The sequence below is a fragment of the Acanthochromis polyacanthus genome, chromosome 16 (genome assembly GCF_021347895.1).
Source record: "Acanthochromis polyacanthus isolate Apoly-LR-REF ecotype Palm Island chromosome 16, KAUST_Apoly_ChrSc, whole genome shotgun sequence".
In the NCBI taxonomy this organism is placed as follows: Eukaryota; Metazoa; Chordata; class Actinopteri; family Pomacentridae; genus Acanthochromis; species Acanthochromis polyacanthus.
Genome location: NC_067128.1, coordinates 25,950,043 through 25,976,805, shown reverse-complemented (window position 1 = coordinate 25,976,805; position 26,763 = coordinate 25,950,043). Strand labels below are relative to the sequence as shown.

Here is a 26,763-nt window from a genome sequence, read left to right as displayed (position 1 = left end):
GACTGGGCTGAACTCGAGATGGATTGAACAATAGCTGGACTGGATTAGGACTGGACTTGAGCTGAACTGGACTTGAACGGGACTGAACTCGAGCTGAACTGGACAATAGCTGGACTGGACTAGAACTGGGCAGGATTAGACTATAGCAGGACTGGACTGAGACTGGACTGGATTGGAACTGAACTGGACCCGGGGGCATGACTGGGCTTAGGATTGGGACCCCCACAGGGAGTAGGACAGAGGACTGCACAACATAAAGAATGAGGAACCCCTAGGGGGACAGGACTGAATTAGGGATGGAGGACCCCTCGGGGGGTAGGATTGAGGACAGGACTGGGTTCGAAACGGGGGACGGGGCTTGATTCAGGACTGGGGACTGAACAAAACAAAAGGCCGAGGACTGAACTAAACAAAAGACTGAGGACCTTTCAAGGAGCTGAACTGGGGACGGAGCTAAAAATGGAACTGGGGATTTCTCGGGGTGCTGGGCGGGACCTCTGACAAAAAAACGGGCGCAAGGAGACCATCACTGCAGTAGGACCAATTGGGGTGGCCACTGCAGGGGCGCCACCGGGTGTAGGGGTGGTGTTCCTCCTTCTCAAGGCTGGTGGAGAGGGGCTTGGCCTCTTCTGGGTTAGAGAGGAGTTGCTACGTCTCCTCAAGGCTGCCGAGGAGGAAGTATGCCCCCTCAAGGCTGCCAAAAAGGTGCTACGCCCCTTCAGGGGCTCAGGTAAGGCGTTATGCCTCCTCAAGGCTGCTGAGGTGGAGCTATGCACCTTCAAGGGTTCAGAGGAGGCGTTTCGCCTTGACAAGGACACGTAGGAGGCGAAATGCCTCGACAAGGACACGGAGGAGGCGGGAAGCCTCGACAAGGACACGGAGGAGGCGGGTCGACAAGGACACGGAGGAGGCGGCTCGCCTTGACAAGGACACGGAGGAGGCGGGACGCCTCGGCAGGGACAAGGAGGAGGCGGGACACCTCGACAAGGACATGGAGGAGGCGAGACGCCTCAACAAGGACTCGGAGGAGGCAGACCACCTCATCAAGGACACGGAGGAGATGGAACGCCTCGTTAAGGCTGCAGAGGAGGCGGAGAGCCTCCTTAAGGCTGCAGACGGAGTTTTTAGCTCCATAGACGCTGCATGGAGAGCTATTTGCTCTTTATACACTGCAGAGGGAACTTCTTGCTCCATGAACGCTGCAGGGGGAGTCTGTTGCTCTTTTAACGCTGCAGGGGGAGCCTGTTGCTCCTTTAACGTTGCAGGGGGAGCCTGTTGTTCCTTTAACGCTGCAGGGGGAGCCTGTTGCTCCTTTAAAACTGCAGGGGGAGCCTGTTGCTCTCTAGACGCTGCAGAGGGAGCCTGTTGCTCCTTTAACGCTGCAGGGGGAGGCTGTTGCTCCTTTAACGCTGCAGGGGGAGCCTGTTGCTCTCTAGATGCTGCAGGGGGAGCCTGTTGCTCTCTAGACGCTGCCGGGGGAGCCTGTTGCTCTCTAGACACTGCAGTGGGACACTGCAGGGGGAGCCTTTTGTTCTCTAGACGCTGCAGGGGGAGCCTTAAGCTTCCTTAAAGCTGCAGGGGAAGCAGGGAGCTTCAACACTGCTGGACCCGCATGGAACGGAGACGGGGCCATGGGCCCCACGGGAACAGATGACGGGGCAATGAGCCGCACAGGAACAGAAGACAGGGCAACGGACTCCACAAGGAGGAGGCGGGACGCCTCGACAAGGACACGGAGGAGGCGGGTCGCTTCGACAAGGACACGGAGGAGGCGGCTCGCCTCGACAAGGACATGGAGGAGGCGGGACGCCTCGGCAGGGACAACGAGGAGGCGGGACGCCTTGACAAGGACTCGGAGGAGGCAGACTGCCTCATCAAGGACACAGAGGAGGCGGAACGCCTCTTTAAGGCTGCGGAGGAGGCGGAGAGCCTCCTTAAGGCGGCAGACGGAGCTTTTAGCTCCATAGATGCTGCATGGAGAGCTAGTTGCTCTTTATACACTGCAGAGGGAACTTCTTGCTCCATGAACGCTGCAGGGGGAGCCAGTTGCTCTTTTAACGCTGCAGGGGGAGCCTGTTGCTCCTTTAACATTGCAGGGGGAGCCTGTTGTTCTTTTAACGCTGCAGGGGGAGCCTGTTGCTCCTTTAACGCTGCAGGGGGAGCCTGTTGCTCCTTTACCGCTACAGGGGAAGCCTGTTGCTCTCTCGACGCTGCCGGGGGAGCCTGTTGCTCTCTTCACGCTGCAGGGGGAGCCTGTTGCTCCTTTAATGCTGCAGGGGGACACTGCAGGGGGAGCCTTTTGTTCTCTAGACGCTGCAGGGGGAGCCTTAAGCTTCCTTAAAGCTGCAGGAGAAGCAGGGAGGCATCTCCAACCCAAGCAAGTTGCTCTCTAGATGCTGCAGGGGGAGCCTGTTGCTCTCTAGACACTGCCAGGGGAGCCTGTTGCTCTCTGGACGCTTCAGGGGGAGCCTTTTGCTCTCTAGACGCTGCAGGGGGACACTGCAGGGGGACGCTGCCTTTTGCTCTCTAGACGCTGCAGGGGGAGCCTTAAACTTCCTTAGATGCTGCAGGGGGAGCCTTAAGCTTCCTTAAAGCTGCAGGGGAAGCAGGGAGCTTCAACACTGCAGGACCCGCATGGAACGGAGACGGGGCCATGGGCCCCATGGGAACAGATGACGGGGCAATGAGCCGCACAGGAACAGAAGACGGGGCAATGGGCCCCACAGGAACAGAAGATGGGGCAATGGGCCCCACAGGAACAGAAGACAGGGCAATGGACTCCACAAGGACAGGAGGGAGTGAGGTGGCACAGGACTGTTTCTCGGATGGGGGTGAGACGGCATCGAGCCCCTCCAGGACAGCTGTGGCGGTATTTACTGCCTCCAGGAGAAAGGTAACAGCTCTGAGCACCTCGGGATCCGTAGAGGTGGCCACTGCCTCCCCGTGGATCAGATAGGCAGCCCTGAGCCCCTCCAACCCCGAGATGGTGGTGTTAAGCGCCACATGGGCGGAGGAGACGGCCTCGGATCTCCCAAGACACGGCATTGTGGCCATTAGCCTCTCCGCGACTGCCGAGGCTGCTCTTAATGCTTCGAAGACCCCCACAGGAACTGGAGACGGGGCGATGGGCCCCACAGGAACAGAAGACGGGGCAGTGGGCCCCACAGGAACAGAAGACGGAGTGATGGTCGCCATACGGACAGGAGATGGGGCAGTGGCCCCCACAGGGACAGGAGAGAGAGAGGTGGCACGGGACCTCTCCTCAGCCGGGAGTGGAATGGCACGGGGCCTCTCCATGGCAGGGAGTGAGGCAGCACAGGGCTTCTCCTCGGCAGGGAGTGAGTCAGCGTCGACCTGCTCGGAAACAGTGGCAGCGTCGACCCGCTCAAAAGGTGAAGCTGCATCAGGCCGCTCTAACGCTGCAGGCGAGGTGGCATGGGGCCCCTCCAGCACTGCTGGTGAGGCGACACAGTGCTCCTCGGGGACAAGAGTAGGGGAACTATGGCGTCTTCTGGAGCCACGCTTACGGCGACCAGGCTTTCTGGTGGGTGGATCCATGGCCAGTGGGGAAACTGGCTCGGGTTGGCTGAGAGGTGAGTGTCTTGGAGGACCGGGCAGGTTGGTCAGAGGGGCGTTAAGGAACTCCAGAAGGCTATCGGGACTTCTGCGTCCCTCCAACACTGCTGCGTCCCTGACCACCTGCTTGGTGGCATTCCTCCACACACTTTGCAGAGAGTAGAGGACTCCGCTATAATCAAATGCGTCATCTGACTGACAAAAAATGTCTGGGTTGTCGACAGAGGTCAGGGGAAAAACTAGGTGATCAGGGGTGCCTGCTGGGTTCTGGTATGGCTGGGCCATTCTGTTAAGGAACAGGCGCGAAGAACCCAAGCAGCAGGCAGACAGACAGGTGGATGATTAAAGGAGAAATTTTAAAACGAAAATAACAGGGAATATCAAACAGAAGGCATGGGAAATAAAATGTGTGATAACAAATAAACGATAGGCAAAACTAACAAAAGACAATGGCCTAGTACTGCGATGTAACTAAACAAAAACTAAACAGGGAGAGGGGTCTTACAAATAGTCCAGGAAACAAGGTGGAACAGAGTTGAGGCAGACAAACAGACGAAGGATTCGGGGTGAGGAGGGAGACGGAGCAGGCAAAGGATATCCAGGGTTTGATAAGTCCAGTTTGCAGTGTAATCCATCCGAGGGAATCACAGTCAATGATCCAGCATTGAGTTGTGGGAAGCACCCGGCTTTTATGAGAGGGGTCTGGCTGCAGACCGCACCTCTCAGGCCCCGCCACCGCACTTCTGAAGCCCCTGTCCTGCAGACCTCTACTGCATCTCTCAAGCCCCTGAGGCGTCATTCCAGCCCGGAAATGACGTAACTTACTGCACACTTGGATCGGAAATAGTGACGTTATTTCACAGCCGACAGAAAAGACGGTAAGTGACTAGTCAGTGAAAAACTGTAAACAATCAGGTGAATGTAGTATTTTTCATCTTGACATAAATATTGTCAGTCTTTAGTAAAACGACCGGATGTTACCTCTGTCTTTTGCATAAGTTCTTTAAAGTTTTGCGTCCACGAGAGCATGGACTTGTGTTAGCGGTGAACAATGGCGTTAGCAGCTGCTAGCGCCATTGTTTGCCGCTATGTTGTGTTTACTGTAAACGATCGTCTTCAACCTAACATCAACGTTTGACCAAGGACGAGTGTGTTTCGGAAGCATACTGAGTTGGTTGGCTTTGGGTCTGGGTAGCTATCTGAGCAGAGAAAAGTGTAAAATTTGTTAGATAGCTGGAAAACTTTGTCCTGTTATTTAGGGCATTCGGACTAAGAGTTCACTAGAAAGAGCTGTTTTAGCATTAAATCAGCCTAAATTTCAGAGTAACATGTTTAAATTATGTTCAGTCTTAAGTTGGTCTCTCATTTGAACATTGCCTTACAGATTTTTTTTCTTTCCTAACGTAGATGCATCATTCTATCGTATTGATTGGCACACAAATAGCAGCTAACCGCTGCACGTCATGCTGTAAACTGTATCACTGTCCCCTGTGCCCTGGATTTAAACCAGCAAAATTGAACAGGATCCAGAGTCACCTTATAGTCCACATTAACAATGCCATTTCGTTAGAAGGTAAGTGTATATGAACAGTGAAGCCTATTGGTGTGTATGTAGCACCGCACCGACATGCTGCACTATTTATTGAAAGACAACATTTTTCTTTGTTTTTTTTTTCCTCAGATAAAAAGATATGCAAGTGCAGTCTTAAGTGTAGGACCACAGCACATTTTCATTGCTCTGTGTGCCACAAAACAGTGCTCAAAAAAAGTGATATGGAAGGACACTTGATGGCTTGCCGAGGGAAAGTTGTGCAAATGCTTTCTCCAGCAACTGAGACTACCTCAGATCCCAATGTACCACCATCTACCCCTGCCCCATTGGATTTATCAACTGAACAGGCCTCTTTTTCAATCCAACAGAGCCCAACTACTTCACCACCCCCCACGTTTCCAAAGACTGAAGTCTCTGTCTCACCAGTGATCAGCCCTCCACATCAACACACAAGTGCCATATCATCTGTTGACACTGCTTCTCAGGTGGATAATAGTCTGCTGCTTCAAAAGAAGAAAACAAAGTGTCCCCACTGTAATCTTCTACTTTATAAAAAGAATATCTCCAAACACATACAAAGAAAACATGTAAAAAATGTAAAGATGTTACAAAGGAGGATCATTTAAAAAGTATTTGTGTGGACTCAAAAAAATGGCATTTCTGCTGTTCAGAAGTCGAGGCACGGCTTTTCTGTCCCAGTGCATGTTCAAAATAAAACTTGGGGCCATCTACACAAAGTACAGTGTGAGCTGGAGGAGTGCAGACATTATCACTTTTTGGCAGTTAGAAGTGGTCTGTCATTCAGGCACTGTGAGCACATCCGCTCACTACAATACTGTACTAAGACTGTTAAAGAAGAAAGACTTCAAGAAAATGTTTTGGAGGAAATGGTGCAGCTTAATTTAAGGTCCAACACTAAAAGATGCCATCAGATTATACATGTACTTTTTGTTTATTTTTGCAAGTATTTCATGAAATTTATTGTGTTGTGTTTTGACAGTTTTCTTTTTAACTTTTCTTTGAAATAGGATGATGTTTCCATGAGAGATCACATCATTATTCCTATTTGGAAACCTGGACACTTCCTCTTGTCTGTAAGTGACGATAGCCTACAAAAATGTACATGGCTGTTCTCTGATCTATATCAAAAGAAGAGCTACCACTGCCTTGCTGCATTTCTCCCACTTGAACTCATTTTTTGGTTACCAACATGCTGAGAGTCTGCATCATGTCTACCACAGATTGCTCTTTGAAAAGTACTGTTTATGATTTGTAACCAGTTTCAAGCATGGTCTTTTATTTTGTTTTTTAGTTTCTGCTTAATTTTGACTTGATGATGTAGATGTGTTTTGTGGTGTCTTGTCTTTTCACATCAACATGAACTATATAGGTTTTGAAGCCATCACAGAGAGACATAGTCTTTCTGGACTCCAAGTTTGCACGTGCAATACTTGGATTCAGGAGATGAGAGGAGTACTGAGGTCACTAACAAAATTCAGTTTCAGTTATTCCCAGCATTCATGTTACCATGATGTTCTGAAAAGGCTTGGTTTGGATTTTTTTTTGTCAGATCATGTTCTGATCTGTGGTGCAGTCTTTTTATGGTGCTTCTTAAATTCAATCAGAATTGCATCACAATTGTTTGGGACAGAATTCACAAAACAGCACTGTAAAAATGCTACAACTGCACGTGTCTGTTTGCATGAAGATTTTGTTCTTGCCTGATATGTGTTGAGTGTGTGCATGAAAGATAGCTGTGCTTAACTTTATTGACTGTTTAGCTCCTAATGCAGCTGTCTTTTCAATTTTAGAAATCTTTGCCAGGATGTAAATCCTGGGACATGGACAGAGAGGGTTGGAACACACCTAGAGGTATTTTAAAAACCATGTATAGGTTTAATGATGATTTCAAAACTCTGTGGCAGTGACTCAGTCAATTCTCATTTCAGGGTTTATCTAGATAGTCATTTGGGAGTGACTGTGGCATTTTCATGTTGATGGTAGGTGAGACTGAGTCTTATTTTGTCTTGTGTGCTTTGATGATATTAACATTAAATTATTCAGATTCTATAGTATGCCCTGTACACCGTTTTGGATGCACCCTATGACTTTAGCATTGTAAGTTCACCATATCATTCAAATTAGGCTCTAGATCTGTTTGTGCTAATCTTATATTAAGTGTTCTGTATAAAAAATTTTATTAGACCGATATGCCAGCTCTGAGAAAATGGTGGTGTGTAATGCTCATGGAAAATTTTAACCTTGGAAGGTAAGTCTGTAAGATAGTTTAAAATGTTTCGATTTGGAAGTTGTTACACCATAGCACTGTCTCTGTTGAACTTGTGGAATATTGATTTATGTCTTTGTTAAACTTATGTGAGCTATGGGAAAGTCTTCGTCCACTGGACTGATGCTTCAAAAGCTCTGCTACGTGGTGAGGTGCCACCAGTCTTCCGTCTGAAGAAACAGAAACTGGATGATACTGCCGAGGTCAGCTTTTTAAGATTTTTTTTACATTAGTTCACATTTCATTGTTTTGCCAGTAGTAATCATGACAATAATTTTGTTTATGAATAACTTTTAAAAAGTAAGTTTGCTAAGTATTTTGATAACTATTTGCTTAACAACTAAGTCTCTCTGATTGGTTTTGCTATTGTACTTAACTAAAATTTGAGGGGAGCATTCTCTCCATGTTGACCCCATATGTGCCAGGTGTTTACTTAGATTACTTCGTTACATTGTGGTTTAAAACCGTGCCTTCATGTGATCTTTGCATGTTCTTGAGATGTGCGGCCTTTGTTTTTTAGGACGAAGAGCACCCACAGCCTCTGCAAATTACATCTCCACTCCAAAAAGATGTTCAGACAAAAGAGGAAGTGGTAAGATTTTTTGCTCGGTCTATGCATCTTACTTAAAAGGAATACATTTTCCACAGGATAGAAATAATGTTTAATTTATTAATTTTGCCAATTCAAAACCCAGATAACCCTTTTTTCTTTCTTTTCCAAAGACCAGCATAGAGGAAAAAATTTTCCAAGACTGCAAAAAAAGCTGCAGAATGGGTTCAGGAAAATCCACATTTATTTGCTGCAACTGTTGAGCTGCCTGACATCCTGCAGATGGGACAAGAGATGCAGAAGGAGTCTGTGAAGCAGTTTGTTAGCCTTTCATCTGACGGATCGGGTCAGCTTAGCGAGGACGACAAGGAACACATCTTGGAGCCATTCAAGTTTATATTTCAAGTAGTGGAAGATGTGGATATTTTGTGAAGAGATAATGGACAAAAGAGGATACCTGGCATATTGTGAATGCAGGATTGAGGACCAATAGATGGGCACTCTTTTTTATATGGTGGAAAAAAATAAAACTATGCTGCATTAAAATGTAAATATATGTATAATATGTATATATTAGAGTTGTGTATATATAGGTTTTTGAATAAGTGTTAGTAGAAATGTTTCTAAAATATGTTGTCTGTTAAAATAAATATATGTTAACCCCAGATTGGATGCAAGACTGATTTCCAAAATTCAAACAAAAACAGAAACACTGGATGATCGTGGAGTTGGAGGGGCAGCCGGGGGCCTGAGAAGGGTGGTGGAGGGGCTTGAAAAGAGTGGTCTGCAGCCAGGGGTCTGAGGGAGGTTGGTGGAGGGCGCTTGAGAGAGATGGTGGGGCAGCCAGGGGCCTGAGAAGGGTGGTGGAGGGGCTTGAGAGAGGTGGTCTGCAGTCACTGTCTTGGCTTTTATGCTGCACTGATTGTTGATCACGGCCGCTCGTCATTAAGCAAACAAGCCAGTCCACTGAAGCAGAAGGGGGCGTGACATAAAAGACGTGCTGATCAAAAATAACTCTGAGGTTCCTCACAGTAGTATTGGAGGCCAATGTAATGCCATCCAGGGTAAATATATGCTTTGAAAGCAAATTCCTAAGATGTTTGGGGCCAAATACAATGACTTCAGGTTTGTCTTAATTTAGTAGTAGGAAATTACAGGTCATCCAGGTCTTTATGTCTTTAAGACAATCCAACTCAGGCATCAGAACCTACTGTATGTAATACCTACTGTAGCTTTGTTGTTGCTGTATGGAAATAACAATATATCTGTATGTATAAAATGCAGTTATATTGTATATACTTGCCTGAAATGAAATAATAAATACAATACAATACAATACAATACAACTATATAAAAGCAATATAAATCACAACATACCATGATGCTGCCTAAGGCACAAGATGTATGTGGAAGTCACAGGATTTGCCCAGATACAACCAATACAGCAGATTTCAATTACATACTGACTTAGTTTCTGATAACCTGTTACTTCCTGATACTGACAACTTCCTGTCCCTCTTAAAGTGTCCTCGGTGAAATACAAAAACAATTAGAAAAGCATAGAACTTTGTTTAATGTTACCTTAGCTGTACCAGAACAATCCCCTCTTGACATGATTACATGTCATTCAGCACAGTCACTAAACCCCATCTACTCAAGGATCTAGGGGTAGAAGACACACCAACACTGTAACAGGCCTGTGAAACAAGGAAGGCCCCTCTGGTCTGCACTGTTTGAATGATGGTTGTAAAATAATCTTTAGGAAGAACTGAGTTCTGAGTTTTTGTTGTAGATACTTTAGAACACTGGACTCCTCAGCAGTGATGTCTGCCTTGCAGGACTGCAAGCCATTTACAAAAGCTGTTCTTCTTCGTTGTTGTGTTGTAGAGGTATACTTTGTGAATGAGATGAGCAATGAGTGAGTGACTTCCAGGAGGAGAATTTGTCAAATCGCGGACAACCAAGATGCTTGCAAGTTGTCGTTGTGGCTAAGGTGGACACTAGAGGTCATATGTCTGGATCTGAACTTGGATTAACAAGTTTGTAAGAGTTTCCTGAGGTACTTGTTCAGTGTTCCTAACACCAGCATAAGATTGTTGGACAGTAAGGACTAGGACAGAAAAAACACCATGGATACAAACTTATTGAACTTGCACAGCACCAGCAACTGTGCATCACAAATACTTGGTTTGAACAATGTGAATGTAGAAGGCGCACATGGATGACACCAGATGGTATCACAAGAAACCAAATTTATTTCATCCTGGGAAACAACAGATTCCTGAACAGTGTAACTAATGCCAAAACATGGCATGATATTGACTGTGGGTCAGACAACAACCCTGTCATCATTGCAACCAACACCAAACTCAAAAAGCTACCAAGAAAAAACAGATCAAAGAAATGGAACCTAGAAAGGCTACGATCAGATTGACTGAAATTCAAAGAACTTAGTGAAGACCAAATGAAAACAATCGGGGAGGAAGACACTGTCATCAGAACAACAATTGCAAGAAATTAAGAAACAAGTCGAAGAGGTTGCAGATAATATCTGTGGGAAAAGTACATCTGATCAAAAAAACAACAATAGATGACAACAGAAATTTTGAAGATGGCGCATCGTCGACAGGTCAAAGATGAGATCAGCCCAGAAGAGTACAAAAAAAATCAACGGAAGCATCCAGAAAGAATGCAGGAGAGTTCAAGAGATATTTTACCAGTGTCGATGTGAAGAGCTTGAAAGGCTCAACAGACTTAACAGTTGTAAATTAAGCAACCAGGTGGAAAAGTTAAAGAGTGAAAGACCTCAGATGCAGCTAGGTTAGGTGTTACTACTCCACAACGACGAGGACATTACCAAGAGATTGGAAGAATATATATGATATATATGAGAGGAGTTGTTCAAAGACAAGAAAGGTGAGACATCATAGATTGTAATAGCAGAGGAGATTCAAAACATCAGCAAACAAGAAGTTGAAGAAGCTACAAAGCAACTGCCCAATAACAAGACACCTGAAGAAGACAACACATCTGCAAAATTCCTGAAAGAACTAGAACCTGCAGGCTTGCAACAGTTTACCAAACTAATCATCCTGATTTATAGGACAAGCAATCTTCCAGATGATTTCACGGTCCGCAACTTCATCACAACCTGAAAGGTATCCAAGGCAACCCGTTGCAATGACTTTCAAACAGGGTTATCCTCAGCCTCATTTCGCACGTTTCAAATGTCCTGCTGAAAATCATCCTTACTTGCATCAATCCATTGATTGAGAGGCAATTAAGTGAGACTCGGCTTGACTTCAGAAAAGGAAAGGGAACAAGAGATGGAATATTTCTGCTTTATGAGAGAATAATTGAAAAACAACAAAACCTTTCCCTATGTTTCATAGACTACACAAAATCATTTGATCATGTCCAACATCACAAGCTATTGGATATCATGGAATATCTGGGGTCCCAGCACATGAGAGAGACTACTTGCAAATCTGTACTGGCACCAAACAGCGACTGTTAGAACTACAGCTGGAAGCTTGAACCGGGTGCACATTTGCAGAGATGTGAGGTAAGGTTGTATCCTTTCACTGGCACTATTCAACCTTTACAGCAAGTTCCTGTTCTCTGAAGCTTTGGAAGAAAGTAAAGGCGTGATGCTGGATAGAATCAATATATCCAACATCAGATATGTAGATGACACAGTGTCGACTGCCAACAATATTCAGTCACTGCAACGGCAACATGTAGAGCGTATGGGATGAAGTTAAATGCCAAAAAAGATGAAGACCACGCGTGTTAGCAAGACAACACCAGAGAACTTTGTTGTTAGTGCAGAAGGTAACAATCTTGAAGAAGTCCATGACTAAGAGTGCCCTGGAACCACGTTAACAGAAGATGGGAAAGTAGATGAAGAAGTTAGAAAAGAATTGAAAAGGCTAAGACCAAGTTTTGGGAATGCAAAGAATTCCTTCATAGAAACATCAGCATTTCACTGAAACTAAGACTGTTATGTTGTGTGGTCTGTACTTGCTTATAGATGTGAGGCATGGCAAGTTACAAAAAACATCCAGAAGAAAATAGAATCCTTTGAGATGGGTTGCATTAGGAGAATGTTAAAAATCAGTTGAAGAGCGACAGACATGGAAGTGTTGGAGAGACCTGATACAAAAAGGAGTCCAGCATGTGATCTAATGCATAGGAAAATGAGTTATGCTGGCCATATTCTTCTTGACGGTGCTGGAAAGCTCCTAAACATAATTCTTGAAGGCACCATCGAAGTAATATGTTGAAGAAATTTCACTCTTAGTCCTTCGAAGTTTCTGTAGTGGGGTATTTATTGGTATTGGTATTGGTATTGGTATTGGTATTGGTATTCTGGCATACGGAGGGGCTTAACAGAGTATGAATATGAGAAGGTAAGCTGACCCAGAGCATTTGGAGAGTGCACATTTTATATGGATGTCACAGGGTGGATCAAAGGGTAGGGAGGGGGCTGTATGCAAATACCAAGGTGAATAGTGGTTTACATGTTACTTCCTGATACTGACAACTTCCTGTCACTCTTAAAGTGCAATACAATTAGAAAGGCATAGAACTTTGTAACATGTTACCTTATCTGTAACAGAACAACCACATTTGTTTATTTTAAAGAAATACATGATATTGTAATATCAGATTAACTTATTTGTTCAGACAGTAAAGAGTGATGTAAAATGTCACCTGACACAGGTGTTACTTAACAACCAAAGTCAGTTGTTTTCAGGATGCTGCTGATACACCTGTCTGTGCACAAGAGCAGTTGGCGGATGAGTTTATGAAGATTTACTTGCTGCAGAACCAATATAGTTTATTCAATTAACCCACAGACATAGGCATAGTGATTGAGGGCATCACTGTCCTCAGCAGTCTGAGGGATCTTAACAAATGCTGTTGCTGTTTTTAAATTTGTATTGTGTATAGATAAAAATTTGTGTTTGTAAGGTGTCCTTTAGTGCAAAGAAAGGCGCCTTCAAAAAATGATTAATATTATCTGTTGGAACTGACCTGTGCCTTGGATCCAAGATGCCCCAAGAATCTCAGTTATCGAGGAAGTTAAAAGAATCTAAGTTTGGTGCTCTAAGGTGGAAAGGTTTAGGTCACCACTATATATGAAAAAATGCCAGTCAACAGAGGCTGGCATTAATAGACATCTCAACTTTGATTATGTAATAGGCTAATGAAACTGTTCGGCATTTTATGTAGCCTTTCAGGCAGGTTTGTTCTCTTTTTAAATGTCAATTGTAAGAGAGTGATAGACTAATCTAAAATTACTCTAAACTGTGTGAAATGCACTTAGAACAGTAACGATTAGAATAACAATTTTAGAAATACTAGTCCAAAATGCAATGCAGAGCTGAGAAATAATAACAGAATGAATGGTAAAAAAAAAGGGAAAATACCTACTGTATTATAATTTCATTTCAGCAAAATTCTGAAGCTTCTTCTGCGCAAACAATATTTTATTGATGACTGTATTTCCATAGAGTAAAATGTGACAGTATTTGATTTAGAATTCATTTGGGGAGTCTGAGTTTGATTAAAAATAGCTGACATTGTTGGACAGCATGTAGCATAATTATGTTATTGAGCAAGCATTATATGTAAATATGTATTCTCCAACAATTCAATTGTCACCATTTCTAAATATGAAAATAAACTTAATTCACTACCTAATAATTGCTTGTGTATTATTGATCTCAGTGTGTTGATGAGCAAGTAGCAATTGATTGTTTGCACACAAAAAAGTCTGAAGAAAAGAAGAATGAAACTGTCTCTGCCCCATGTTATGGTGAACATTTAAAGGGGAACAATTAGGAACAAAATATAACACATTGTCTGGGAGTTCAGTGAAAACAAAGACATTGTGCAACACATGTATTTGAAATTTCAAGGAACGTATATCTCAAGCCATGATTAATATTCCTGTTGAAGTGAAAAAGAGCTTGTGTGGTTAAAAATGAAATTGCAGTGTCTTATTCACTTGCCCTGTCTATCAGAAATTTAAAAATTAAAGGAACACTTTGAAAACACATATTTCAATGCGAGGAAAAAACAAACTGGATATTTACATTGATATGGACTGGTTGATATGTTAGGAATGAAAAGATGCCACATTGTTTGATGGAAATGAAAACTATCAATCCCCCAGGAGGGCTAAATTCAAGACATTCCAAAATCAAAGTGAAAAACCGATGTGGCAGACTGGTCCATTTTCTGAAATTCGTTGGCAGCAACTCAAAACGGTACTCAGTAGTTTGTATGACCTCCATATGCTTGTATGCAGCCTGACAATATCAGGACATGCTCTTCATGAGACGACAGATGGTGTCCTGGGGTATCTCCTCCCAGATCTGAACCAGGGCATCACTGAGCTCCTGGACAGTCTGAGGAGCAACCTGGTGGTGTCGGATGGAACTAAACATAATGTTCCAAAGGCAATGTATTGGATTTAGGTCAGGTGAGTATTGGGGCCAGTTGATGGTGTCAATTCCTTCATCCTCCAGGAACTGCATGAATTTTGTTGCCACATGAGGCCAGGCATTGTCGTGCACCACAAGGAACCCAGGACCACTGCACCAGTGTAGAGTCTTACAATGGATCCAAGGATTTCATCCTGATACCTAATGGCAGTCAGAGCGCCGTTGTCTAGCCTGTAGAGGTCTGTTCGTCCCTCAATGGATATGTCTCCTCAGATCGTCACTGACTGACCACCAAACCGGTCATGCTAAACCATGTTATAGGTAGCATAACGTTCTCCATGGCTTCTCCAGACTTTTCCATGTCTGTGATATGTGCTCACGATGAACCTGCTCTCATCTGTGAAAAGCAAACGGCGCCATTGGCAGACCTGCCAATTTCTGTGTTCTATGGCAAATGCTAATCAAGCTCCACGGTGCCGGTCAGCGAGCACAGGGGCCACTAGAGGATGTCAGGCCCTCAGACCACTCTCATTACATCTCTTTCTGATTGTTTGGTCAGAGACATTCACACCAGTGGTCTGCTGGAGGTCATTTTGTAGGGCACTGGCAGTGCTCATCCTGGTCCTCCATGCACAAAGGAGCAGATACCTATCCTGCTGATGGGTTGAGGACCTTCTGCAGCCCAGTCCAGCTCTCCTCGAGTAACTGCCTGTCTCCTGGAATCTCCTCCATGCTCTTGAGACTGTGCTGGGCAGCACAGCAAACCTTCTGGCAATGGCACATATTAATGTGCCATCGTGGAGGAGTTAGGCTGCCTCTGCAACCTCTGTAGGGTCCAGATATCGCCTCATGCTACCAGTAGTGACAGTGACACTAGCCAAATGCAAAACTATTGAAAAACAGTCAGAAAACATTAGGAAGGAAAAAAATGCCAGCGGCCTTCACTGATAAATTCATTCCTGTTTTGAGGGTTGTCTCATTGTTACTCCTCTAGTGCATCTGTTGTTAATTTCATGAACACAAAATCAACTGAAGCTGACTAAAAAACCCCTCTTTTACTTACTTGACCAGATCAGTATCCCACATGTTTGACTGATTTGATGCAATACTTAGATTAATAAACACGCTCCGCTTAAAACATCCCCCGCCTTATATATAGTACCTCTAAGTGCAAGAAATAATAATATGTACTGGACGATACACCTACAAAATGATACATCTTCGCTACAATAAAAAAAAACAGTCAGGTCAAGCTCATACACCCCAAAAGGCACATCTACATTACCAACAGGCTTAGTGTGCGCAATATGAATGAAATCCCTCAACTAGTTTCTGAGATATGATCCGGAAACCCAAAAAATATTTGGAGTGCCTCACTATGACCTTGAAAATCAGGTCAAGGTCATACACCCCAAAAGGCACATCTATACTATATAGAGATGGCCTGGGTGCAATATGAATGAAATCCTTCAAGTAGTTTCAGAGATATGCTCCGGAAACGAAATGCGGACGTACGGACGTACGGACGGACGGACGGACGTACGGACGGACATACGGACGGACGTGCCCACGCCAATATCCCCCTCTGTGCCTACGGCCGGTGGGGGATAAAAAGTGTTCCTTTAATTTTTTTGAGCAGTGTAGTCCACAATGCTGTGAAAAAAGGCTTTTGCCCCCCTGCAGATGTCTTCAATTTTTGCATTTAGATCACCAAACTAATTCTAATATCAGACGAAGATAACTCAAGAAAACACAAAATACAGTTTTTCAACGGTGATTTCATTTATTGAAGGAAAAATGTTGTCCATCTTGTCCTACGTGGAAAAAATAATTTTGCCATAAGTTACCAGTCTACAAAATCAACAAATTAATTTGAGGATTGAGTTCAGCTTCACTAGCCACACATACATTTGATTACTGCCAGGCTTCTTGAATCTAAACACCAATTAATAGAACCTGTCTGGCATTGCTGAAGGGTGTCAAATAGCAGCACATGATGCCCCCTTCTAAAGAGGTTCAAGAAAAGCTGAGAAACAAAGTCATTGACATTTAATAGTCTGGAAAGAGCTCCAAAGCCATTGCTAAGGTTCGGGGACAACCCTGTCTGGGACTCCAGAGAACCACAATGAGAGACATTACCCACAAATGGAGAAACATAGAACAGTGGTGAACCTTCCTAGAGTGGCCAGACTACCAACATTTCTCCAGGAGCACATTGACATCTCATCCAGGAGGTCTCAAACGTCCTGCAGGCCTCACCTGCCTCAGTCAAGGTCAATCTACATGATTCTACAATAAGGAAGACACTGGGCAAAAATGGCATTCAAGTGAGAGTTGCAAGGATCAAACCATTACTGACCAAAAAGAAAATAAAGGCTCATCGGGCATTTACAAAAATATAAAAATTTAGCTAATTGAGCTCCAAGAGTTTTGGAATAACATTCTGTGGACTGATGAGTCAAAGGTGGAACATCTGGCATAAAACTCATACTGAAGAACATCAAACCATCCTCATAAGAACTCTGTCCATTAAAAGAAAAGAGAATATCTAATCCCTATACCAAATGTTGTTTTTGTGTTTTAATGTAACGCTCTTAGAGTTGAGGAAATAGACTAAAAAAAACTGAAGAGCTGTCAAAAATAAAATCACCACATTAGATTCCACACCCTCTCATTTGTTTTCTGTTTTGTTTTTGGTGTATGTCCTCTGGCTCAGGGAGGAGGTTCCCTGCTGTGTGTCTGTGGAACAGAGTCCATTTGTACTCGGTCTCACCAGTGAGAACGGAGAGCTGTTGCTAGATGAGTGCGTCCAAGTCACAGAGGGCACAAAGACCAGGAAGAGACACCTGTTCCTCTTCAGCAATGTTATTGTCTTCACTAAACTCAAGTAAGACATTCATATATATTCCAATATAAAGATGGTGGGAATAATTTATTTTCAGGAATATGTGTAGAAAATGAATTTAGACTCCATGGTACAAAAAATACACAACAAAAAAAATCATTCAACCAACAGAAAATATTAAAGAAAGTAAGAAAATACTGTACATATTTAAGTAACTTTCTGCTCACAAATGTGTGCTTTTGGAATGGGAAAGTAAAAGAGGAACCAAAACAAACTGTGTATTTTTAGACCGCACGTTTGCACAAGTGGGGAATGTCCCAGAAGTACCGGCTGTTTGTGTTTAGTCACTCTGACTTAAATTAATAGAAGAAAGCCAGGTGGTTCCCATTGGGCCACATGAGCAAAAACCCAGTGGGTATTTACAGAAAAAAATGTGTTCATGTCTCCAAATAATTTCGACCCACCTTTTATAGCAAACAACCTTTTATGGTGGTTTATTACTCTTAGAACTGACAAACACAAAGTAATCTTCTTTTATTGTCTTTGTATAAAACAACATTATCTTGATTTTCCAAATCTGTACCTAACATGAGCTGGTTGCACAGTTTAGTCAGATAGATCTGTTTGTCGCAGATATAGAAGTTTTCACGCTTTTGAGTGGGAGGACAGTCACACTCATCTCTGTACCACAACCTGCCCACTGTTTCTGTAGGTACACTAAGCTGAAACAGTGCAAAACAAATCTACAGATGTTGAATCATAATCCACTCAAAAGCTTTAAAACAACAGTACAGCCACTTGGGAAATCCACTTTGAGTAAAGATCAAAGTCAACTCTGATGTCTTTATCGTAAATATGAAGCTACAGCAAGTAATCAAATGTTAGTAGTGGAAATATAACATTTTTAAAGTTCAATTTATAAGCTAGGCTAGGCTAGCTACCTCTGGGCATCTAACTGCCAGCAAAAAGGCTGTTAATTAACACAGTGAGGTTAGAGTAGTTTTAGTTTTTGTTAACTTTAAAGCTAATTTGTGGACACCTGTCAATTTTAGAGGAGCTTGTAATATTCGTAACTGTGTATTTTCTGAAATCTTAAAATATTTCTAAAACAATATCATTAAAATTATTGCCTTGACTGCGTCAAAATAGAGATTATTTGGTTGCTATTGAAGTTAAGCTGATGACAATAGTAAATGGTTCAGATGGTATTTCTAAAATGTTTAATATTAATTAAATTTTTATAAACATACAAATTGATGTATGGCAAACAGAGCTGTTTGAAATCTGGGATAATATATATTTAAAAAAGCTTTCTGTAGTCTGCATTTTTAAAAGAAAATGCTCCTAAAGGTCTAGGTTTCAAAACAGTCGAAAATTCGACTCCATATTTTTCAACAAAAGAAAACACTGGTTTATAGTGAGAAGAAAAACTAACTGATTTGTGTTTGTCCCTATATTCCAAGACCATAACACTTCTAGAGGGGGGAAAATTCAGTCACTGAGACAGAAATGTATGGAAATGAAACCTGCATTTTAATCTTAAAAACATGAACCGGAAAAGATTTCTTAGAAGACGTGCTTTTCTTTTTGCTTCTGTTTGAATAGGTCAACTGCCAGCTATCGTCTGAAGCACAGAGTGAACCTTGAGGACGTCTGGCTTTACAGTTTTGAGGACGACCTGGAGGAAGAAGGTGGAACAATGGGGGATATTGACCTCAGGCTGACTCTTATCCTGGCCTGGGATGTCACTTTTTGTCTGGTGTGTTTTCGGTAAGACACATGGCAAACGATTCCCATGCAAATAGTAGCACATGAAGTGTTGACTCACATACCCTTGAATGCCTTGTATACATACTAAGAACTGTAAAAACTTTAAAATTTAAATGACCTTCTTGAAGAATTTAGCTGAAATGCAATGATTGAAATGCCATACTTGTTGTTCATGTGCAAGACTATTAAGGAGAAAGAATTAAATCTCTGGACAACCTGCAAAGCTATTATCATTATACATAGCCGTATGCAGTAAAAAGACTGATTATCTCATGCAGCTATAGACTAAGCAAAGCACAGATTTCCACTTTAATCACATTAAATTTGCCTTGACAAAAACATAGCAGAAAAATCTGTATTCTAATTCATCCCCACACCTTTAATTTGTAATTTGTGATATCTGGAGATACAGACAGTAAACTGAATTGAAAGTAAATTGAATTGAATTTGGATAGAGCTGAGCTAGTTTTCTCCTGTTCCCAATTTTTGTGCTAACAAGCTAACCAGCTGCAGGCTGTGACATCATATTGAACAGAGAGACATTAGAGCTCACTTTCCCAGGTTGATCGGTCACAGACTTAGAAATAGGATGAGATGCTCAGACCTGTAGAGGGAGCTTGGAGTGGAGATGGTGTTCCTTCACATCAAAAGGAGCTATGTGAAGTAGTTCTGCCATCTGATTAGGGTGCATTAAGGGTGCCTTCCTTTGGAGGTTTTCCAGGCACGTCCAGTTAGGACAAGACCTCTGAGTAAACGCAGAACTCACTGGAGGGATTACATATCTCCTCTGGCCTGGGAAAGGCCTTGAGATCCCCCCAGAGGAACTAGGAAACATTTCTGAGGTGGACATGAGTCTAAGAAAGCCATTATTTTCTAAAATGTTGAAGTATTTCTTTAAAGGTATTCAGCAGTCATTTGCCAGTCATTAGCTCAACATGATCCAATGCTTTTACTAAAACATGTGCTCATGTAGTAAATGGTCATATGATCTGTGGCCTTTATGAAAATAGGGAAGTTGCAAAGAGAAAGTCCTCCCTGCTACATCAGAAGACAAAAAGTCACAAAATAAGTGTGGATCTGGCCACCAAACCAGTCTTCATGTCAGGAGATTAATATCTGCTGAGTATAAATAATGGCCTTTACAATAAAGGATGAAGCACAGGACACAAACCGCCACCTACTTCTTGTCTAAACAGTGTCAAACAGTGACTAAAACAATGAAAGCACACATTTTTCTCTACTGTCAATTTTTTTTTAAATTAAGGGCATCATTTGTGATGTTAGTGTTTTTACTAACATACCCTGGTGAGTTTTGAGTTGACTTGTTTAAAAATTAAAAGTTTTTTTTTTTAGTGATCCGTGTACTCTATCAGTTAATTCAGCTTGTGAGAGTTTCACTCCTGTTCAGTCACATGGAGGTAATCATAGAGAAGAAACCACATCCTCACTTGTTTGGTGTCACTCATGCCCCTCGTCATATAGTATCTTAAAAATGTGTGGCATTAACTAAGGTTATTAAAGATGATGCTCTTTAGGTGTATATGTATGCGCACATGTGTTTTTCTTTGTCTTCTTTCCGTTCACGGACATCAAGCCACAGTTAAGCTTGTGTAGGAGGAAGTGGAAGGTGTCTGGTTGGGGGCCGCCGTGACGTTTCTTCCTGTTCCCATGACTAAGTTACAGTTTCCACCAGAGTTGTTAAAAGAGGCAATGGGTGCACACTTCATCTCATTCCTCCCACTTTAATCTGCCGCTTTCTTTGATTTTCTCTGGGAATTAATAAATCATCTCATGCTGTTGTTTTACCGACAGCTGGCCTGATGTGAAAGACCGCTGGTTAGATACTCTTCAGAGGTAAGAACAACAGTTACTTATGTAAACATTTATTCTAGCAAACACTGTGAACGGTCTTTCAGTTATCATAGCTGATGAGAGTTGGGCTGTGTTTGAGATCAATGGTAAATTCATTTTAGATAATCTGGACCTTAAATCAAGATGGTATCTTTAAACAATGTAAAATTCTGTTGTATCCCTAATAAAAATGGGCAGTAGCACTATACATAACCGCCCTTAATCCGTAATTTCAACTTTAAATAAACATTTCGGGTTTTTATATAAACTCTAATTGAAGACTAAAAAATATGACTACTCAGTCAGAGAGTGCATTTTTCAATAAATGTTTTTTGTTCTTATCACAGAAAGATTCAAGGTGCAAAAGTGAGGGCTGGCTGTGCTTCTTCATCTCCAGACGTACTCATGAAGGTGTTGAGTGGCAGCATTGCAGTAAGTCTTTCAATGTACAAACCGCCACTCCCAATAGATATCAAAATATTACAAACAGAAAAAGAGCTGTAGTAAAAAACATCTCTATTTCTCTCTCTCTTTCACTGTTTTAGACAAAAACTCTAACCGGAGGTGGCATGGAACAAATTATTCGGTTTCCACCTGATGTAAGTAAAATCCCAATTTGACTGTCTTCCTCTGGTAAAAAATGTTCAACTGAAAGAACTGTTAACAAAAAGTCTGGTACTTTTGTGCTCTTGCATAAGGTGACATTAGACAGATTTGGCAAGATATATACAGCCTCTGAAATGCATAGAGCTGTAAAAAGTACTGTTAAATTGCACAAATATATATATATATATATATTTGAAGCTGTTAAAAAAAGTCTCGATATACATCTGACTGATAGCTGTTTTGTATTTGGTCTTTTCAGTCAGACTGTTTCTAAGTCATTCAGCTGTTAGTGGTTGGTTGTGAAAAAAATAAAACACAACCTCTCCTTTTTCTGTTCTTGCTTGCATACTCCTGTTCCTCTTACATGTTTGTCACCACAACACTTTTTTAAAATTTTGTTGCCAGGGTGATGCAAAGATCTCTGCTCTGTCAAAGCAGTTTAATAATCAAGAGGACAAGCTGACACAGCCCACTGGTGAGTTTGAAAGTCTCTTGTTTTGCAGATGTCTCTTAGCTGCAGCTTTCATGGGGGGTTGCGGGGGGGGGGGGGCACATAATATGCACCATGTTTGGAGAATAACCACCAAGACAGAATAAGGAAATGTAGGTACTGATGAGAATGAACACGTGAATAACAGTTTTATCACATTGGCACTCTTGATTTAGTTTTTTCCCCCTGTCTTTATTGCTATGTTGCACCAATTCAGAAGCATTTCTTTAAATATATAATGTTGACGGATTAAACATTTCTGCTACCATCAGAAACCAAGTGGAGCCTAGTGAGGAGGCTTGGAAAGGGCTCGAGTTTCAAGAGTAAAACACGCCGAACAGAAACTGACACTAAACCTCAGCTGTTTGGACAGCCCCTCTTGAAGATATGCCCAGGTGACTGCTCTCTTCCCAAACCTGTCACAGTAAGTCAAACTTTGACAAATTTCAGATTTTCAGTTATTTGTTTCTGTCTAAGAACTTAGGTTGATGTAATTCCTCAGAGAACAAGCACTACAAGCAAGTTCCTACTTATATGACCTTTGACAGTGGCATTCAGAATTTGATAGTAAGGACAGGAAGCCGTTCAAGCACAAGATGAATGCTGATTAGATTCACAAACACAGTCTGTTCTTGATTTTTATTAATCCCTCTTCTCTCACCAGGACCTGCTGATGTTGCTTAGGAGGAGAGGTCCATCCACAGAGGGGGTGTTTCGGAAGCCATGCAGCAGCAAGCACATGAAAGACGTCAGAGAGCAGCTCAACAGAGGCATGGAGGTGGACCTCGAGAGTCAGTCAGTCGTTCTCCTCGTTGGACTGCTCAAAGTAAGATTCTACACCTGTGGAAAAAAGCAGTACTGTTGTATCTGTCTACTAGTGCTGCAGCACTTGCTGTACCATGAGATTTCTTAAACTACTATTACAACTGTTGTTCCTACAAGGCTATGTTGGCCATTACCACTAGACTACAACTGCAAATACTACTGCAATACTACTATTATTTCAACTGTTGCTACAATATTCTTTTTTTTTTACCTTAAATAACATTATTTTAATTAAGTTATTAAAAAATATTAGCATCAGAAGTTAATTCAAGCTATCATTTCTGTTAATAATTACTGTGTGTCACTATCATCCCATTTTTATAGAGTTTTCTGAAGGAACTTCCTGGCAGCTTGCTGGTTTCGGAACTTTATGACAAGTGGATGATGGCTCTAGACAATGAAGACACCAAGCAGAGAGCTCTGGAAATCATAAAGTAAGCAATTGTTACCTGCTAGAAAGTCGAGTCAGTGCCATTAACCTGCGTGCTGCATTTACAGATATACGACATTTCAATATAAAAGAAAATCATAGAATTTTTAAGAATGGTTGTGTGGTTAAGAGCAAACATAGGTTTGGAGTTTTACAGAGCATTCTCAATGTCCTCCCTCTGTGGCATGAACGCAAACCACTTCTCCTTTTTTAAAGTCTGTCGTCTGTTTTAAAAAAGGAAGAAACATGAAACAAAAAAGGACTGCCAATCTAATCCTCTTCTTGTTTTTCATCTTTTTACTCATTTTGCTACCTGCAAACCAGAGTATTAGATTATCTCCCAGGGCCCAACAAACTCCTCCTGCAACATCTATTGTGTGTCCTCCATCACATCCTTGAGAACGCAGACATCAACAAGATGGATGCTTACAATCTGGCAGTATGTATTGGCCCCACGCTTCTGCAGCTGGATGACACCCCACTGGATGAGCAGAAGGAAAAGATGAAGAAGGTCTTGTAAAGTCATGCTATGAATATACTGTCTCACTTTTGATGCTTTGAAGCTTTGTGGTTCACAGTGTAGAAAACCTCAAAAGGTTTCGTATGTAAGACTGCAGTCATAGAATTTGATGGTTGTTTGGTTTGCTAACTACAGAGCCAAAAAAAAATGATAATACAAACATATTATCTGGACCAAGTGGTGTACTGCACTGTGTATCTGTTATTGGAATTCTGTCTAATTTTCATTTTTAATTTTAAACAGTGATGTTGTTATTCATTTTACTTACGATGGTTCCTTTTCTGATTTGATTCAGGCAACAGAGTTAACTCAGTACCTGATTGAGAACTGTGAGATTCTTGGAGGGAATATCCCAAGTTTGCTGGACATTGACGAAGGTAAGGTTAAGTAATCATTTGAATCTTTGTCTTCCTTTGGGGACTGAAGGACCGTAACTCTAACCCTGTTGGGGTGAGGAGGTGGCCTGAACCTGATCTTTGACTTTTTATATAGGCAAGACCTTCTCTAGTGTTTCTACTGTTTGTTTGAACCCTTTGACTGTCACAACACAATTCTCTTTAATTTCTCACCTCAATAAGATAGGTATATTTTATTATAAAGGAAAATAAGGCTGCTACAAAAACATAATCTGCCTTCATGAGATAAGATGCCAATATAATGCATGTTTTTCTTTTTTCTGTTCAAATTGAGATAAAATCTAGTAAACTAGATTCTTATCATGTCTTCTTTTTTTGACTTTACAGACTCCTTGTCCTCCCAGCATCATGACTCTGCATATGACAGCACCGATCCAGACGGAGATGGAGAGGCAGGAGAGAAAATCAGATCCACACTTGAAGAGCATGGCTCATCTTCATCATCTTTCTCACTTAGTCCCAGCACAGCCACCGCCTCATGGCCATCTGAAGCCATCTTCATCACAAAACCAGAATTCAACCGCCGCTGTTCTGAGCCCATAATCCTCCTCTCAGCTGATCTTCAGAGTCTGTGCAGCCATGCAAGGAGCCATGATGACTGCTCTGTGGAGAGGAAGAACTTTGATGAGCAGCCTCTGAAAAAGCAGATCTCTGATGATTCCTTCTTGCTCAGAGGTCGAGGTGGAGCCAAGTCAGTTCTGTCTTTTCCAAGAATGAGCAGCAGCTCCAACATGGATCCGCCACCGTACATGGGCAAGAACTGCTCTAGCTCTTCTCTGGAGAGCGCTGCCTCTAACCAATCAGAGGGCTCAGTTTTCACCAGTTCCCCACTGGGGTCACCACGATGCCACAGGAGAGCTAATGCCACCAACCAGATATCAGTGGTTACAAAAGCTCAGCAGGACATTGCCAGACCAATTTCAAATGAAAGGAAGCACTCGCAGTCTATGAGAGTAGCCCCTAAAGTCCTAATGAGAACCAGAAGCTTGGGAGCCTTTAGCAGGAGTAGCCAGAAGAAAAACTCTCAGAAGGAAAACTCCTTCCCTTGTGCAACACTCAAGGAGGACTCACGGATTGAAGAAGATGCACCAGCCGACCTTCTTCACAGATCACGTCCTCTCTCTGCAATTGAAGTTTTTAAGCAACTGGACAGTCGGCTGCCCTGCAGGCCTCCATCATATGAGCAGGCGGTCCAGGATGTGGGTGTTCTCCCACAGTATCAGTCAATGACAGTACAAGATGCCCTAAACCTGGAGAGAAGGTCCCGCCCATCCTCTGTTAATTATGACTTTCCATCTACCTTCCCTGTCAGTCAGTACATCCACAATGAGGACTGTTTTGCTCAAGCCACACAGGATAAAGCTGATGTTGTCAAGCAACGGCGGCCTTTTCGCCAGAGAGCTATGTCTGAGTCTGTATCTGCAGGCCATCATGAAGTCATATCGCGGAGGTGTAGCCAGCCTGTGTTTGAGGAATTTAATTATGCCAAGGAGTCTTATGTTTGACTGACTTTAAAGCAGTTTTGCAGAATGGATATTAGTTGCACAAACCTTAACAAAGGTTGGACGAAGTGGACAAAGCTCAAAAGGCCAAAAGTCAGAATCTATATTAACAACAAGCAAGCTTCTGTTTTATGCTTTCATTCAAATTCAAAATTCAGAAGGCTAGCCAGACTTCCTTTCTTGCAGACAGTGTTTGATGTGACTTGAATGCATGATTTCTTTCAGCAGCAAGAGTGCTTGGCCCCATTCCTTAAGGAATGTTCATAGGTTTTTGACTCTGCTCACCGAGTAGGTCTGTTTCAAAAGAATGTTTGTAGACTTTCATAAAGCCCAGTCTTTGATTTTTTTTTTTTTTTTTTACTGTTTAGCTTTAAATGACTGTCAGTTAAATGCCACCTAGATGGTTGCAGATTCTCAGTAGTGCTATTAAGAGTACAAATATTAATTTATATGAAGGTATCATGGTAGATACTTCATCTATCACAGTGAAGCTATGAACAAGCAGTTCGCTGTGGATAAAATATGCTAAGTTTCAGTGGGGGTTTTTTTGTTGGCATGATGATATGTACAGTATAGGATGTTTAAACATGTTTTTTTGTTTTGCTTTGCTATGTTTTTTTTGTTTTGTTTTGTTTCTTGTGTACAAAGTTTAGCTTGCATGGTCATCTTTTTCCACTACATGAAAGCACTTTTCTGAACTATGCCTTTCTTGGATGCTAAAATGTAAATTAAGTGATATAGCAATACTTATATGTGTGAAGCCCTTGTCAATGAGTCTTTAATAGAAATTAAATTTAACCACAAACTGTTTAAGATACACTTATGAGAAATTAAAGAAAATAGAGAGAAAATGAAAATGTTTCCTCTTTCTTTTAGAAAGCTCCTGTTACAGATGGATATACATTAATGGGCCTGGTGCTGATTCTACTCAGAAAAATCACTAGTGGCACAATAAGAAAATGAGGGAAAGTTATTCCTGTGGCTCTACTTCTCATTGCTAAATGTACTGAGTAACAGACGATAACAGGCCATATTGAAAGAACAGCATGTTCTAGCACACTACTGCATACTAAAACAGAAGGAAACCA

General features: G+C 42.3%; 1 protein-coding gene and 2 long non-coding RNA genes across 3 annotated transcripts in view; all 3 read left to right on the top strand.

Annotated features, from left to right (window-relative positions):
- Window positions 1-26,421, top strand: part of tagapb (T cell activation RhoGTPase activating protein b) — a 33,913-nt gene extending 7,492 nt beyond the window's left edge. The window contains exons 3-14 of the mRNA XM_022205138.2: window positions 17,137-17,307; window positions 18,871-19,035; window positions 20,848-20,889; window positions 21,234-21,318; window positions 21,432-21,485; window positions 21,898-21,967; window positions 22,255-22,406; window positions 22,647-22,808; window positions 23,132-23,241; window positions 23,562-23,748; window positions 24,053-24,134; window positions 24,501-26,421. Coding sequence (XP_022060830.2) covers window positions 17,137-17,307; window positions 18,871-19,035; window positions 20,848-20,889; window positions 21,234-21,318; window positions 21,432-21,485; window positions 21,898-21,967; window positions 22,255-22,406; window positions 22,647-22,808; window positions 23,132-23,241; window positions 23,562-23,748; window positions 24,053-24,134; window positions 24,501-25,678 — 2,458 coding nt within the window. The 3' untranslated portion in view covers window positions 25,679-26,421. The remainder of the gene's footprint in view (window positions 1-17,136; window positions 17,308-18,870; window positions 19,036-20,847; window positions 20,890-21,233; window positions 21,319-21,431; window positions 21,486-21,897; window positions 21,968-22,254; window positions 22,407-22,646; window positions 22,809-23,131; window positions 23,242-23,561; window positions 23,749-24,052; window positions 24,135-24,500) is intronic.
- Window positions 1-26,763, top strand: part of LOC127537755 (uncharacterized) — a 329,554-nt gene that overhangs the window by 19,192 nt on the left and 283,599 nt on the right. The gene's annotated exons all lie outside the window — the stretch shown is intronic.
- Window positions 5,756-8,598, top strand: LOC127537753 (uncharacterized). The gene is made up of 7 exons (XR_007947575.1): window positions 5,756-6,035; window positions 6,157-6,222; window positions 6,940-7,000; window positions 7,078-7,128; window positions 7,510-7,618; window positions 7,936-8,007; window positions 8,139-8,598. It is a non-coding gene; the product is annotated as an uncharacterized LOC127537753 (long non-coding RNA).